At 38.5% G+C, this 15,981-nt stretch overlaps 1 protein-coding gene across 2 annotated transcripts in view; it reads left to right on the forward strand.

Moving 5' to 3' along the window:
- Nucleotides 1-15,981, forward strand: part of PAK3 (p21 (RAC1) activated kinase 3) — a 108,794-nt gene that overhangs the window by 66,048 nt on the left and 26,765 nt on the right. For both annotated transcript variants that reach the window (XM_029241515.1, XM_029241516.1), the window contains one exon: nucleotides 539-602. In XM_029241515.1, coding sequence (XP_029097348.1) covers nucleotides 539-602 — 64 coding nt within the window. The remainder of the gene's footprint in view (nucleotides 1-538; nucleotides 603-15,981) is intronic.

Genomic DNA, 15,981 nt, shown 5'->3' on the forward strand with positions numbered 1-15,981 from the left:
TTTATGATTAACCTTTATTCTTTATTAGAGCCATTCCCCATCCCCCATCGCCCTTAGTGCAGTACTGGGTGCATATTAATTGCTCAAGAGATATTTGTCCAGCAAAACTGAATGTACCGTAGCACTCGATTTTACTCCAATTCAGAGAAGATAGTGATTTTATTAAATACTGTGTACAAGTCCTTAGATGTTTTAATCTCCTAATCTACAGTATCCTTTTATGGGAACTTTTTATAAATGTTGGGTTATGATCAGTCCTTCTTGTTTCCCAAACATCATCAATTTTGAGTATAAGCATCTGGGTTATTACTACTAGTTTAATTAATATATAACTGTTTGTTACTTTAATAAAATATATCATTATCCATATAAATTATAGAAATCACATAAGAATATTGCTGTAATATTTTATTTGTCATTGACTCTGGCATCTTAAATTTTAATATTAAATAGAGGAAAATCAATCAATTGAAATCTCTCTCTCTCTCTCTCTCTCTCTCTCTCTCTCTCTCTCTCTCTCTTCCCTCCCTCCCCTCAGGAAGCATTGTGAGTGTTGGTGACCCAAAGAAAAAATACACAAGATTTGAAAAAATAGGTCAAGGGTAAGTGATTATTATGTGAACTATCAAAAGATGAGCACCAGAGACATATATTAAAATGCAATAACAGCTTGAATTTCTGGTAAATTATGCTTCTCATTTTCTAGGTTACATTCATGTTTTGCATTCTTAATATTGGCCTTTCTGGCTGTCAGACTGTGAATTAACCTAGGAACATATCCTGCTGGAATCTTCACTATTGTTAGCTTAACAGTGAATTATTTACTGATGCTTTCATCCCATAGAGTTACACGATTCAAACCGATTCGTCTAGAAAAGCAGTAGAGTTATAGAAACCTCTAAGCTCGTATGAAAACCCCCTTTATCCCTGTCCCCCTCTACATCTGTATGGATGTTATGCTTAAGATCCTGTTTCATTCTCAAACTGTAAAGTGACAGAGTGATGGTAAGGAAGGTCCTGATTGAATGATCCAGAGGTGGGCAGAGTTGGCTGAGTAAGGAAGAAATAGATCAATAATCCCTAAATGGGACGGAGTGCATCATTTTCACTTAGTATGCTTGTAGGAATAAAGGTTCCCAGGCTCCACTGCCAGAGATTTGATTCAGAAGTCTGGAGCGGGGCCCAGTAATCTGAACTTTGGAACAGTTCCTCAGATAATCCTGACCATCAGCTAGACCTGGAAACGAGGGGGCTAGATCATTCACCAGAGCTAACGGTGGGAGTCACCAGTTCTACAAGCCAGCTGTAATTAGACATGTTTCTCAAGCCTTAATGTGAAACTAAACAGGAGTGCCTGAGTAGGCAACAGGGTTTGAAACAGGGAAATGTTTTGTTTAAAGAGAAATGAAGCGTTCTAAAGGGGTGTCCTTAAATGGGAAATGAGACAAGATATTTAGGTGTACCAACAACTGTATGTCAGGCACCCCAGAGGTCTCCTGACTGAAACAAGGGGCCGAGAAGAAAGGGATACAGCTAATGTGCCTGCAAAATTGTGCTAGCCCCTCAGCCACTGGAGTCTGTTTTCAGATAAGGGACTGTAGGATTTCTTCAAGCACCTCACTGCTTTTCCTGGGATTCTTAGCTTCAGAAAATTATAGACTGTATATAAGCTTGACTGTTTTTGTGATTTTTTTATATTTTATTTCATTTTCCCCCTAGCTTTTTTACTAAAGTTTCTTTTGAAATTGCCAACTTATCTCGGGAAATAAGGGAAAACATTCATTAGACATTTTGGCTAGAGGGTAAGAGGGACACTCTTGGGGACTGTGCCTGGTGGGAATCAAGGTGAGAAGACCCTAAGAAGGAGGCAGAAACTAAGGGAGAAATATATGGCCCAGTGTCTTCTTGCAGTGGAAACCGTAATTTTGCTGCATTTAAACTTTCTAGGAGGGCAAAATATATACCTGTTTGTGCTCTCGCTTCTTTCTTTGTCATTTGCTGTCACGGGTATTCTCCCGTGCTCATAAAAAAGGGTTTTGTGGTCTCTAGAGGGCCCCTAAAACTTAACAAGTCAAATAGTATTTCTGCCCATTGCTCTAGGACAGTGCTGTCCCCTAGAACATTCTGTGATGATAGAGATGTTCTACATCTGCACTGTCCTATATGATAGCCACTAACGTTGTGGCTATGGAGCACTTGAAATGTGTCTAGTGCAAATGAGAGACTGTATTTATTTGAATTAATTTATTTGTTCAGCGCACACTTATTGAACACCAGCTATATGCCAGGCACTGTGTTAAACGCGAGAGAAGCAGAGCTCACTAATAATAGTGTGGGCCCTCAAGGAACTTACAGTCTATAGTGATGAATGCTTGAAGAGGCTAAATAGGGTACCTTGGGTGACATGCTTACTCAATTCACCTAAGTGCAGGGTAGGGCTGGCTTCTGTAGCCCTACAAATAACTCCATTATTTCACCTGGAGTTTTCCTCCTTAACTTCTAGTGAACTAGAAGTTCTAGTGAACTGGTTGCTTTACTTAAGTCAGGAAGCCGTGCCTTCTCAAGTGCATGTACAAACCTCAGCTCACTTTCTTTTTGTCCAAAAGGTTAACACCACAAGGCAGGTTAAAAGAACACAGTATTTTTTTACTAAGGTGACTTGGAAGGCAAAAATTACCTTTTAGATTTTAGTTTAATCTAGTTGGATCTTTGATGGAGCTAACAATAGGAAGTGATACACAATCCATAGAGAAGTAGCATTCCAGATCTTTGCTGTCCAATATGGTAGCCATGTGGCTACAAGTATAAAACATGCACCTGATTTCCAAAAGTTACTATGAAATAAACAATGCAAAATATCATATTAATAAATGTTATATTGGTTACATGCTGAAATATTTTACATACATTGTTTTAAATAAAATATATTATTAAAATTAATTTCACCTTTTGAGCTTTTGAAAATAGAGTTTCCCCCAAATATAAAATATGGTTCACATTATATGTCTAATGGACAAACACGGCCCTAGTTGTAGGTTTAAATGGGAGCTATTTATTTATTCATAAAGTGTTTTTATATTCGGAGTTGTCTTTTGGGGAGCGGAAAATGTTATAATTTTGTTTTGATTGCTCATTCTCACTTAGACCCAACTGAGCCAAAAATATCATTACATTTAGAAAAGAAAAAAAAGTAAGAGATGGTTTCAAATATCTCCCAGATACTAGGTAATGAAGCAAGACTGATTCCTCCAAGAACAAAGATTAGGCTGCCAAACAACTTGGCATACCAAAGAGATTTCCCCTCCTGGTTGTTATTTATGCTTCTGACCTCTGAAGGTGCAAAAGGAAAGTTCTCTATTTCTGCATACCTTTGTAAAGCCTTTATAATCTAAAATGAAAAATCAAAGGAGAAATCCTGCTCGCCGCTGCGGAAAGTTCTCTTTTATATTCCCAGCAAGTTCATCATTTTCAAGAATGATGAAACCAGCAGAGAGTTCACTCATAGACCCCCTTCAACTTTTAAATAAACCCTTAGAGGGTGGGGAGTCTTTTTGATTTATCCTTTTGTCGCCTTTACTGTCTAGCATAGTGCTGTTGTACTTGGTGGATCCCCCCAAAACAATTTTGTACAGTTTCGATCAACAGTCAGAGTTCATTTGGCCAAGCTCAGGGATTTACAGAGCTTCCCCTGTCTGCTTCCCCCATCTCTCTGGATCTGTTTTTGCCTCAATAAATATTTGTTGAACTAATGAAAATGTTTGTCTTTCTAGCTCTCCCTTTCCTCTGTCCTCTGTCTTTTCATGAGTATATACATGTGTATCTTGCTCTTTCTGTCTCTGTTTTTTGCAGTGTGTCTTTAACTGTTTCTCATAATCACTAGATCAGCCTCACCACATCTGATTTTGTTCTCCTTTGGGTATTTGTGTGTGCTGCATGTCTGTCTTTTTCATCCATGTTGGCTTCACCTTCTGCCCATTTTCACACACACACCCAACCAAAATGGTCATAAAATCAAGATGTAATTATGTAGCTTTTTAAGGTATAAGCTAGTAACTTAAATCTATTTATCTACTGTAACTCTATCAATTATTTAATTAACGAATTATTTTTTTTTCATTTTTGGTAGATTTTTGTTCCCTGTTCTTAATTTTTAAAGGGATGAGCAAAATATTGTTTTATTTCTTTCTAGACCAGAAAAGAACCCACTTAAATTAATTTTTCTTTTACTTAAATTGCTCTCAATGGATTTTCCCATGAATTATTGACCAAGTTAGATAAACTAGTCTCTACTCTCAATTTATAGAGTTTTTTTTTTCTTTTCATTGATGGTGACATTCAAACCTATGTCCGTAATCATTTGGAGCTAGGAATAATCAGCCCCAGTATTCCATTTTTAGCTCCCTGGAGCACAGCAGCTTACTCTTGGGAGCTGGATTTGAGAGGAACCTCTCCATTAATCACCCTCATCTACTTGGAAAACAAAATTTTTCCAGCATGGGTTTCTGCCATCCCAGCATTCAGGCCTGGGGCCAGAGAATTGGGCTCCATTTTCCATAAATCAAATTCAGAATTGCATGTCTAATCATTTGAGGCCATAGCTGTGAGTGGAAAGCTAAAAATGGCATTATTTCATCAGGTTTGCTGTGAAAAGTGTTCTGTACGTGGCCACCAAATCTAAATATTTTGAGCAGATGTATGTAAAGTTTTAAAAAAAACAGAAAGAAAGAAAAAGGGACTGGTACCCCCCAAAATATCCTTAACTTGACAATATGAGTTTGTCAGAAATACATCTGGTGGAGACTTAAAGAATCTTCACTCTTTAGGATAGTTATATAAAAGAACTTGTTTAATAAATGAGGCAGGGTGAGACAGCAAAATTAAATATTTATTTTCAGTCAACAGCCATCATTGGCAAACCTGTGTAATTCCTGAGTAAGCAGTAGCTATGTAACAGAGGGCTGAATTCACGAACATTGGCAGCTGTCCGAACATATTTCTCATTAATATATTTGAATTCATTTTAAGGTCTTTCCTTAAATGAGAATGCACTGAACAACAGACTCTTTCTCTCTTTGAGGTTTCCATTTGTTTTCTCTTCAACATTATAATAAAACAAATATTTTTGAGGAAGCAGCTCAGAGGAAATGGTTTGGATCCAGTTTAACAAATAACGTGTTTCCTTCAGCGAACTTTTGTTGAGGGCCTACTATGTGTAGTGCCGAGTAGTAGTTAAGAACCAGGTTCTGAACATTTGACGGGGAGAAACGGAAAGTTGTATCGAGAAATAAGCAGGTCCGCCCTGCTCCCAGATGCGTGTACCTTTCCCCCCATACTTATCCACACACTAATCTTCACTGTCATCTCCCCCATGAATCTCTCGCTCTGGCTACCCCAGCCCTAACTCATCTTTTCTGTGTATGTCCTGAGTCCTACAGCTTTGATCCATACAGGCATGTCTACACCACTTATATCTTAGCTTGTCTAGACATGTAAAATTGCTTGAAACTTTGAAAACCATGATGGAATAAAGGGAGAATTTTGGGGAAATTTGAAGAGAAAGACAGAGTCCAGATTCTGAAATCAGAAGGCTGTGGGCAAGTTATTTAGTTTCTTTAAGCACCAGTTTTCTGTCATTGTAAGCAAAATTCACATACCTCATAAGGTTGTGAGAAATGAATGAGAGAAGGTATTTAAAGTGCTTTGCACAGTACATGGCACATAGTGAAGGACTCCATAAACGGTAAGTTATTTTTAGGGGTAAAAGTCACACCCACAGTTACTATTATTATATAGAGCAAAATACAGTAAGTAATGTAATGTAATTATAAAGAGCTATGGGGTGGCTTCCCTGGTGGCGCAGTGGTTGAGAGTCCGCCTGCCGATGCAGGGGACGCGGGTTCGTGCCCTGGTCCGGGAAGATCCTACATGCCGCGCAGCGGCTGGGCCCGTGAGCCATGGCCGCTGAGCCTGCGCGTCTGGAGCCTGTGCTCCGCGACGGGAGAAGCCGCAGCGGTGAGAGGCCCCGTGTAACCAAAAAAAAAAAAAAAAAAAAAGCTATGGGGACAGATCATTTATAGCCATGGAGGAGATATGATGAAGAACTCTTCAAGGAGGGTGCGTTTGAATAGTGATTTGAGAAGGCGTGGGATTTAACAAATTGGGATTATGGGAAGTTTCCGTTGAAGAAAACCAAATGAAAACTCACTTCAGACTGTAGGTTTCATTCATTTTGATATCCCTAGGGCGTGCAACGATGTCTGGCATAGAGTAAATACTCAGCAAGTATTGGATGAATGAGTATCAAAAAGACCAGAAGAATTAAATCAAGAATTCCAATTCTATAGACAGCCAAAGGTACAGTTTGGCAGGGAAATTAACAGGAAATAATGCTAGAAAGATCAGTTGGGGCTGTGTTATGGAACAAATTGAGAGATACAAGCAATACTGTGGGGTGTTTTATTTGTTTGTTTGTTTGAGTTTAATTCTTTTAAGTAGATAATACTTGGACATGGTATAACGTTCAGAAGGTACAGAGGAGTAGACAGTGAAAAGTAAGTGTCCCTCCAACCCTTTTCCCTCAGCCTCCCAGTTACCCTGCACAAAGGAAACTTCCAAAAAGATGTTTCTGGTTTCGTATGTAATATTTTCATAGAATCTCTGCGCACATACACGGACCTACAAACACACACACATACACACGTGTGCAAGTGCGCTCACACATACCATGTATGCTCAAATATTAGGTGATGCACTGTGTTTTAACTCACCTAAATGCACAAACTCTCAGATATATGAATAAATGGTGAATGTCTACTTGTGATGTTTAACTTGTTAATTCACCCTTATTTACATATTTAAAACCACACATTGTATAAAATCATGTATAAATTAGGAGAGATTTTTCTACTCTCACATTTCACGAGCGGTATATTTCAAAACCTGCCTCTGCATCTGTATTGTTTTTGTAATCCCAGAGCCCCTTTTTGAGTCCCCCAGCAGTTAGCTAAGTACATCATCTGACTTCCCTCTAAGATCTTTGAGATAAAATATTTTTTAATCTACATATGATTCTGTGCCTGGATATTTTATTCCTAGTTACAATTACCCATTTATACAACATTCAGATGATTGTTTTCCAAATCTGTCCTGTAGGTGTATATTTAAATCTTCACAACGTAACTTTCTACTATATCACTTTTTAAAGATTCTGTTACAAATGTTCAGACTTACACAAGAGTAGAGAAAATAGTATAGGACCTCCCATATTCTTATGACCCAAATTCAACATTTATCAATGTTTTTAATATAATCACGATGCCGTTATAACGCAAGAGGGAAGAGATATGGGAACATATGTATATGTATAACTGATTCACTTTGTTATAAAGCAGAAACTAACACACCATTGTAGAGCAATTATACTCCAATAAAGATGTAAAAATAAATAAATAAATAAATAAAAATATAACGCATATATATAAAAATTTAACCTCTAACACCCAGTCGATAATCAGAGTTGTCCAGTTGTCTCAAAAATGCAGTTTGTATAGTTGATTTGTTCAAATCAGCATCCAAAAAAGATTCGCATATCACATTTGGTTGTGTCTCTTAAGTCTCTGTACTCTAAAGCATCCGCCTTCTTTTACCACTACCACTGACGTACTGAAGAAACTCATCAGCATCTTGTAGAATATACACTTTCTGGATTTGTCTATTAGTTTCATTTGATGCCATTTATCTTGCTCCCATGTTTCCTGTATTTCCTATAAATGGCAGTTAGATCTAGAAGCTTAATTAGGCTGAGGTTCAATTTTTGGCAAGGTTTCTTCATAGGTGGTGGTGCTATATGTTTCATATTATATTGTATCAGGCGGTACAGTGTCTAATTGTCCCATATTTTAGTGATGAGTAGATTGATCAGAAGATTCAGTGGGTGATTGTCCCCTCCACTGCAAAGTTGTCATCAGCCTTTCGTCTAATGATTTCATCTATTGATGGTTATCGCCCAGATCAATTATTTCATGAGGGGTTAACAGAATGGCAATTTTCTAATTCTATCATTCCTTCTACACTTACCAGTTAAAATACTTTTGTATTTTAGGGAGTCTTTGATTACCCTGAAATATAGTTCATACAGGGAAATCAAGATAAATGCTTAATTTTTAAATTGCCCGTTTTCAGTGTAAGATGTTGGTACCCAAGCTACTTCCAAAAGTGTCCAATGAAAGGTGTTTTGATTTTTTTTAAGTGGGAGAAGAAGGCATTCTCTTTTATTTAAAAAAATATCTTTATAAACTCATGCGTTTTTTATGTTTTCAATTTGTTTCAATTAATCTCATTTATTATTGTTTTTGATGGTCAAACTGTCCCATCTTTGGCTACTGGGAGCCCTTTTCAGTGCATTAATTTGAAAGTGACCTTTAAAAAGCTTGTTTATGATATCTAACACCTGCAGTTATGAGATCATACCTTTAGAAATAATTTATTTACATCATTTCTTTCCAATTCTGACAGATACTCTTTATGAGAGTCCAAAACTAGCATCGATTGAGACTATTTCAACCTAATGTATCTCTCCTAAACCATACTTTATGGATAAAAATAAATGGATATGGAGAATTACTACATTACATGAGCGATTTTATAAGGATTTGAATACAAGGCAATTCCCTTTTTCTCCTGAGGAAAAAATTGGGGGAGAGCCCCTTACCTTGTATTTGGGTATACATGGTACATTTCTCCTTGTGTGTGTGTGTGTGTGCGCGCACGCACGCGCGCACGATGCATGTATTTTTAACACAAATGTTAAAACATTATATATCTCCTTTTCTATTATGTGCCTATGTCTTAGAGATGGTTCCATGTTCATACCTCATTCTTTTTAACAGAGGCACAGTGTTTTGTTGTTTGGATGTACCATACTTTATTTAATTAGGCCCCCATCGGTAGACATTTAGTTTGTTTCCAATATTTTGCTGCTATAAACAAGGCTTCAGTGAAGATCCTGACAAGCCATTTCATACATATGCGAATTTATCATTAGGATAAATTCCTAAAAGTGGAATTGTTACATTAAAGGATATGTGCATTTTTCATTTCCAAGTTGCCCTCCATAGAGGTTGTTCCATTTAACACTCCCACCAGCAATGTTTGAGGGTGCCTGTTTGTCCACACTCTCGCCAACACAACCGTGTTCAAATATGTGGGATTTTAGTACTATAATAAAAACTGTCCCCACACTGATCTTCAAAGGGGAAGGTGTTTAAGAAAGGAATTCTAACAAGAAGTTATGTGTCAAAACAAAAGGCTATCCTGAAGAATCCATTCGTCAATATAGCCCATGTTTGTATTACGCCAAAGTATCTTTTGTTGCATGTAGTATCTCTTCGTATAGATTAGATCAGCCAAGCAGCTAAATTTGTCAGCAACTGACAGTGGGAGCATTTCTTGAAATCATTTTCCTCCTATGCATAAAGGTATGTATCCGACCAAAGGAATTTTTATCTAACATCTGGGTCTTTGCCAATCGTATCATTATGTAGAATGATGATATGACCAACTCATCAGTAATGGCAAACAAACATTTTTTGGAAGCCCCCAATCCCCATCCCTCTAAATTAATTTTAGTTTTAATGCTTGAGAAAGTAAATATATCATGTTAGGTATTTTTCAGACTTATCTCTGCTACTCAGTGAGGAGCCCTCTTTTTCTTAACTCTAACATGACGTTCCCATATGGAAGATGAATATTTTTGAAACTTGTTTCTTAAAGGACTTGATGAATAACAGCTTGTTTTGCAAATCTGACAAAGTAGTGTACAGCATAGAACTCAGGGATAAGTGCTGAGAATAAAGTGCTCTGACTTGTTTTTCTTTGCTCAAGAAACTGTGGGCAAGAGCAGAAGTGGTGTCTAGAGTGCTTACAGAAGCGATTCTTTGGGCGAGACCACCCACCCCAAAAGTATTTGCTTCCTCATCAGATCTATTTTGGGCCGTACAAGGTAGAACACAGCTATGAGGCACTAAATAGATGTAGTCTGAGCTTCATAATAGGCTTTGTGATGAAGGGGATTGGAAATACATTAGCATTTGTGAAGAACAATGTTTATGGAGCAATGGAAGATGCTCTTTGTTCTACTTAATGCTCTTAAATGCCCTGTGTTGTGTGCTGTCCCTTGTAAAGAAAGATGATGCCACTCAATCAACCACCATTAGCAGAGTTTGCACTTCAAGTTGTTTTTTCCAGCCATAGTAATGAGCTTGTATTAAGCCACCCGCCCCCCTTTCCTGTCTAGGCCCTCTTGAAACCAGTGGCACACACTGGGAAACAGCTGCTTAGACTTAATGTCGGACTGAGTAGTTGAGAGTTAGCTGGCCTTTCCAGGGATTAAGGCCTGTAAATGTGGCCTCATTATCACTGGACTATAATCCACTGAGCTCCCTGGCACCACACCCATAATGTGTTACAGCTCTATTTAAAATTAGATGATCATGAATACTCTGGGAAAGGTCATGCCCTAGCTAAAGAACAAAAAATTCCCTGTTACTATTTATAATCCTAGTAATTAAAAACTGTACCCCCTGGCCCTCGCTACATTCTGCGTACTTAGAAAGGGACTTAGATAACATGATTTTTTGTGCAATTTTATTGTTTTTAATTTAGTGATAGTTTTTTTTGGTTTGTTTTTGGTTTGTTTTGTTTTGTTTTTTGCGTTACACGGACCTCTCACTGTTGTGGCCTCTCCCGTTGCGGAGCACAGGCTCCGGACGCACAGGCTCAGCGGCCATGGCTCACGGGCCCAGCCGCTCCGCGCCATGTGGGATCTTCCCGGACCGGGGCACGAACCCTCGTCCCCTGCATCGGCAGGCGGACCGTCAACCACTGCGCCACCAGGGAAGCCCGATAGTTTTTAATTGAGTGGCAAATTATAGAAAACACTCTGAATCTTTCCCTTTCTGGCAGAGTTATTGCAAGTAGTACTAACGCTGTTCCTCACCATTCCGGAGCCCTACAGGACATATGTCTCAACAAAACAAGTAAATGTATGGTAGCATTGAAAAATATATCTGTATATTTTTATATCAAGTGAATTAATACAGTGAGACAGTTTCTACATAGGGGCCTACAAGGAGTAATTGTATCTTAAATACTCGGCAGAAGATAAAGTCCAGTCCTAAGCACTAATTCTGGGTCCACTTCACTCTTGGCCACGTGACCAATCTTAATTGATTCAGAAAACGGAAGAACCATCTTGTATGGTTATGCCAAAGGAATCAGACTGATCGTGCCCAGGGACAAACTAAATGGTTCACAAGGGGGCACATGGACTAAGCGAATAGAAAATTAGAGGCAAGAGAAATATTTTAGGGAGGTGGCTTAGCATAGTAGATACAAACGTGGGCTTTGGGAAGTAGTACCACAGTTGCACTTAGCACTTAGCATTGCTGTAAAAATGCTAAAGATCTATAACAGAACATGAAATGGTGGTTAAGAGCATGGGCTCAAAAATATACAGTGGAGAAAATATAGCCTCTTCAATAAGTGGTGCTGGGAAAACTGGACAGCTACATGTAAAAGTATGAGATTAGAACACTCCCTAACACCATACACAAAAATAAGCTCAAAATGGATTAGAGACCTAAATGTAAGGCCAGAAACTATCAAACTCTTAGAGGAAAACATAGGCAGGACACTCTATGACATAAATCACAGCAACATCCTTTTTGACCCACCTCCTAGAGATATGGAAATAAAAAAATAAATAAACAAATGGGACCTAATGAAACTTCAAAGCTTTTGCACAGCAAAGGAAACCGTAAACAAGACCAAAAGACAACCTTCAGAATGGGAGAAAATATTTGCAAATGAAGCAACTGACAAAAGATTAATCTCCAAAATTTACAAGCAGCTCATGCAGCTCAATAACAAAAAAACAAACAACCCAATCCAAAAATGGGCAGAAGACCTAAATAGACACTTCTCCAAAGAAGATACACAGATTGCCAACAAACACATGAAATGATGCTCAACATCATTAATCATTAGAGAAATGCAAATCAAAACTACAATGAGATATCATCTCACACCGGTCAGAATGGCCATCATCAAAAAATCTAGAAACAATAAATGCTGGAGAAGGTGTGGAGAAAAGGAAACACTCTTGCACTGTTGGTGGGAATGTAAATTGATACAACCACTATGGAGAACAGGATGGAGGTTCCTTAAAAAACTACAAATAGAACTACCATAGGACCCAGCAATCCCACTACTGGGCATATACCCTGAGAAAACCATAATTCAAAAAAAGTAATGTACCAATATGTTCATTGCAGCTCTATTTACAATAGCCAGGACATGGAAGCAACCTAAGTGTCCATCTACAGATGAGTGGATAAAGAAGATGTGGCACATATATACAATGGAATATTACTCAGCCATAAAAAGAAACGAAATTGAGTTATTTGTAGTGAGGTGGATGGACCTAGAGTCTGTCACACAGAGTGAAGTAAGTCAGAAAGAGAAAAACAAATACCATATGCTAACACATTTATGTAGAATCTAAGGGGAAAAAAATGGTCATGAAGAACCTAGGGGCAAGATGGGAATAAAGACACAGATCTACTAGAGAATGGACTTGAGGATATGGGGAGGGGGAAGGGTAAGCTGTGACAAAGTGAGAGAGTGGCATGGACATATATACACTACCAAACGTAAGGTAGATAGCTAGTGGGAAGCAGCCGCATAGCACAGGGAGATCAGCTCGGTGCTTTGTGACCACCTAGAGGGGTGGGATAGGGAGGGTGGGAGGGAGGGAGACGCAAGAGGGAAGAGATATGGGAACATATGTATATGTATAACTGATTTACTTTGTTATAAAGCAGAAACTAACACACCATTGTAAAGCAATTATACTCCAATAAAGATGTTTAAAAAACTTGTTTAATTAAAAAAATTTTAAAAATACAAAAATAAATTTAAAAATGAAAGCTGCAGACGAAAAAAGAGCATGGGATGTGGAGTCGAACCAATGCTTTTTTTTTTTTTTACAGTATATTGGGTTTTTTTTAATTTATTAATTTTATTACTTAAAAGTTCTCCTGTATTTTCTAATTGTACTAGTATATTTTTTTAACATCTTTATTGGAGTATAATTGCTTTACACTGGTGTGTTAGTTTCTGCTGTATAACAAAGTGAATCAGCTATATGTATACATATATCCCCATATCCCCTCCCTCTTGCATCTCCCTCACACCCTCCCTATCCCACCCCTCTAGGTGGTCACAAAGCACGGAGCTGATCTCCCTGTGCTATGCGGCTGCTTCCCACTAGCTATCTATTTTACATTAAACCAATGGATTTTTGAGCTCAGCTGCTGACTCTAACTGTGTAACCTTGGGCAAGCTACTTACCATTTCCCAGTTCCACTTTCCCCATCTGTAAAAGGAAGATAATAGAATTGACCTCACAGGGTTGTATAGGGTGAGCATTAAGTGAGCTCATGGCATTTACATAGAGAAGGCAGAAAGGCTCAATAAATGATACAACCTTTTCTAGCAGCAGCAGCAGTAGAAGTCAAAGTAGATGTAAAAAATAACCAACCTAAATGTGGATTAAATCCCTGACTGTGATCTCATTAGCACCAGATTTATACTTAGGAAACCTTAAACTTGAATAATGCCCTATCCTTCTGGCTCTCTCACTCTTATTCCCATGAGGCTCTCCTCGGACCCCGTTGAGCCCTCTAGTCCTGTTGCCCTTTCCTTTTTCTCCCAGACCATGAGCTTCTTCCTAGCCCCACTGGCCTGCCCTTCTTTCCCTCCTCTAATCTATCAGTATTTCTATGCTGAAATCAGATTTATCTAAATTATAAGTCCTACCATGTTGCTGCTTTGGCAACTACTCATGATCATGGCTTGACATTGGCTCTGAGCAGGAAACATCAAAACCTGATGAAGATTACTGATAATTAAACTGACTTGTCTTGGGAGGAAAAGGGAGAAATAGTGAATTGTTTTGTTTCTTTCTGGACCCTTTAGGCTAGATGCCAGTGTTTCCATTTGAATATTAAGTGCTTGGCCAGGTCAGGGAGAAACTGTTGATAAAGCATCTAATGTGATGCCAAGAACCCAGCAGTACACATCACACTGTAGATGAGGCCCAACGGTTGAGCAATCTGTTGGTTTAATATTCTTGAATCATAGTTCACTGAACTACGGTTGAATTGAATTGAATACTTGAATTCCTAGGTTCACCAAAAGATCTCTTGCTCAAAGTGAGGTTTTTGTTACTTACTAGCTGTGTCCTCTTGGGCATACCCCCCAGCTCTCTGTGCTTCAGATTTTTCATCTGTAGTGAGGGGATTAAACTGGATGATCTCTATATTCCCTTGAGTCCTGATAAGGCATGATTTCTTTATACCATCTGAAGGACTGAGGTTTGGAATAAACAAAGTCCCCATCATAAACAAATGTTCTCCCTATAGTAATTTGGCTTCAGTATAACTACAATGAAGGACTTCCCTGGTGGCGCAGTGGTTAAGCATCCACCTGCCAATGCAGGGGACACGGGTTCGAGCCCTGGTCCAGGAAGATCCCACATGCCGCAGAGCAACTAGGCCCGTGCACCACAACTGCTGAGCCCACGTGCCACAACTGCTGAAGCCCGAGCGCCTAGAGCCCATGCTCCGCAACGAGAGAAGCCACCGCAATGAGCAGCCCGCGGTGAAGGATAAAAGGGATCAATGTAATTAAATGGCATAAAAATCAAATTGACAGTCTTGACCATTTTAGCACACCATCCCCAATACACCAGAGAATTCGTTTTAACTGCCATCTTTGTTTGATTTCTGCCATCCTTACTGCCTAAAGTGCTGCATGATACTGACTTTTTTCTATTAAAGTGACTGACAGATTTTATAAAGATACCCATTGAGATCCTTCAACATACCCCAGCTGTAGCAAAACTTGTCTTTTGGGAATTACTGTGGCATCTTGTTGGCTCAAAGACTGTTTCTTTGGGAGTACACAATTATTTGTCTTTGTGAACTCCACATTGTGAATAATAATAACTATTAAACTATATTTTATTATAGTTTACTTCCCATACTTTATTAAGCAAAAAAACGAAAACAAAAAACATATAACTGCTACTTAGAGAATTTGACCAGCGTGAGATATGTATTGTAATCACAAGTTGATATAATTCTAGCTAAAAGGAAATATATGTGATATTTTCATTAGCTTCACCTTAGGTAAATATCAAATTTCTGTTATGAATTTGAAACACCAAGATATCTTGGAAACTCCCAGATACTTAAAAAGATTTATAGTGATCCACAGATTGCAATTTGGGAACTTAATGAATATATTAGGTAGCAATTAACCTAATAATAATGATAAGTATTATTATTGTTAGGCAATTAGTATATGCCAGAACTGGTTTTAAACACTGTACACATTTAATCCTCCTTTAATCCTGAGCCACAGAGAGGTTAAATTATTTACCCAGGATCACACAACTAGGAATTGGGTGGAGGATTTGAACCCAGGGAGGTTTGAGTAGATGGGGACGAAGCCTACTTCCTTAACCCCTCAGCGGCCAAAAAGTGCTTTAGTAGGTGAATAAGAGAATGAGAGAGATTCACATTTATACCAGTTGAATCTTAAATTGCTGAAATATGGACAGGCATCAGAACTGGGGTGCAGAGAAGTGCTAGGAGTGCTGACACTAAGTTCTACTCTGCAGATTCGTACCTGAGTTTGTGCATTTGTGTTGAGGATTCTACATAGGCTGGAAGTCGGGCCAATCAATACCTTATTGGTCAGAGGAGTGAATTCCAAATGCCTAACAACATGTTTGGTGTGGGGATAGGCGGTGCGAAGTGGGCTAGGGGAGGATATCACCATTATAAGACTGGGAACAAGAGTTGGGGGGAAGGGGGAAATGGTTCCCACCCAACAAGGGCATATATGCAATAAGGT

The sequence above is a fragment of the Monodon monoceros genome, unplaced genomic scaffold (assembly GCF_005190385.1).
Source record: "Monodon monoceros isolate NGI ecotype Baffin Bay Population unplaced genomic scaffold, NGI_Narwhal_1 Super_Scaffold_22, whole genome shotgun sequence".
NCBI classification, from domain to species: domain Eukaryota; kingdom Metazoa; phylum Chordata; class Mammalia; order Artiodactyla; family Monodontidae; genus Monodon; species Monodon monoceros.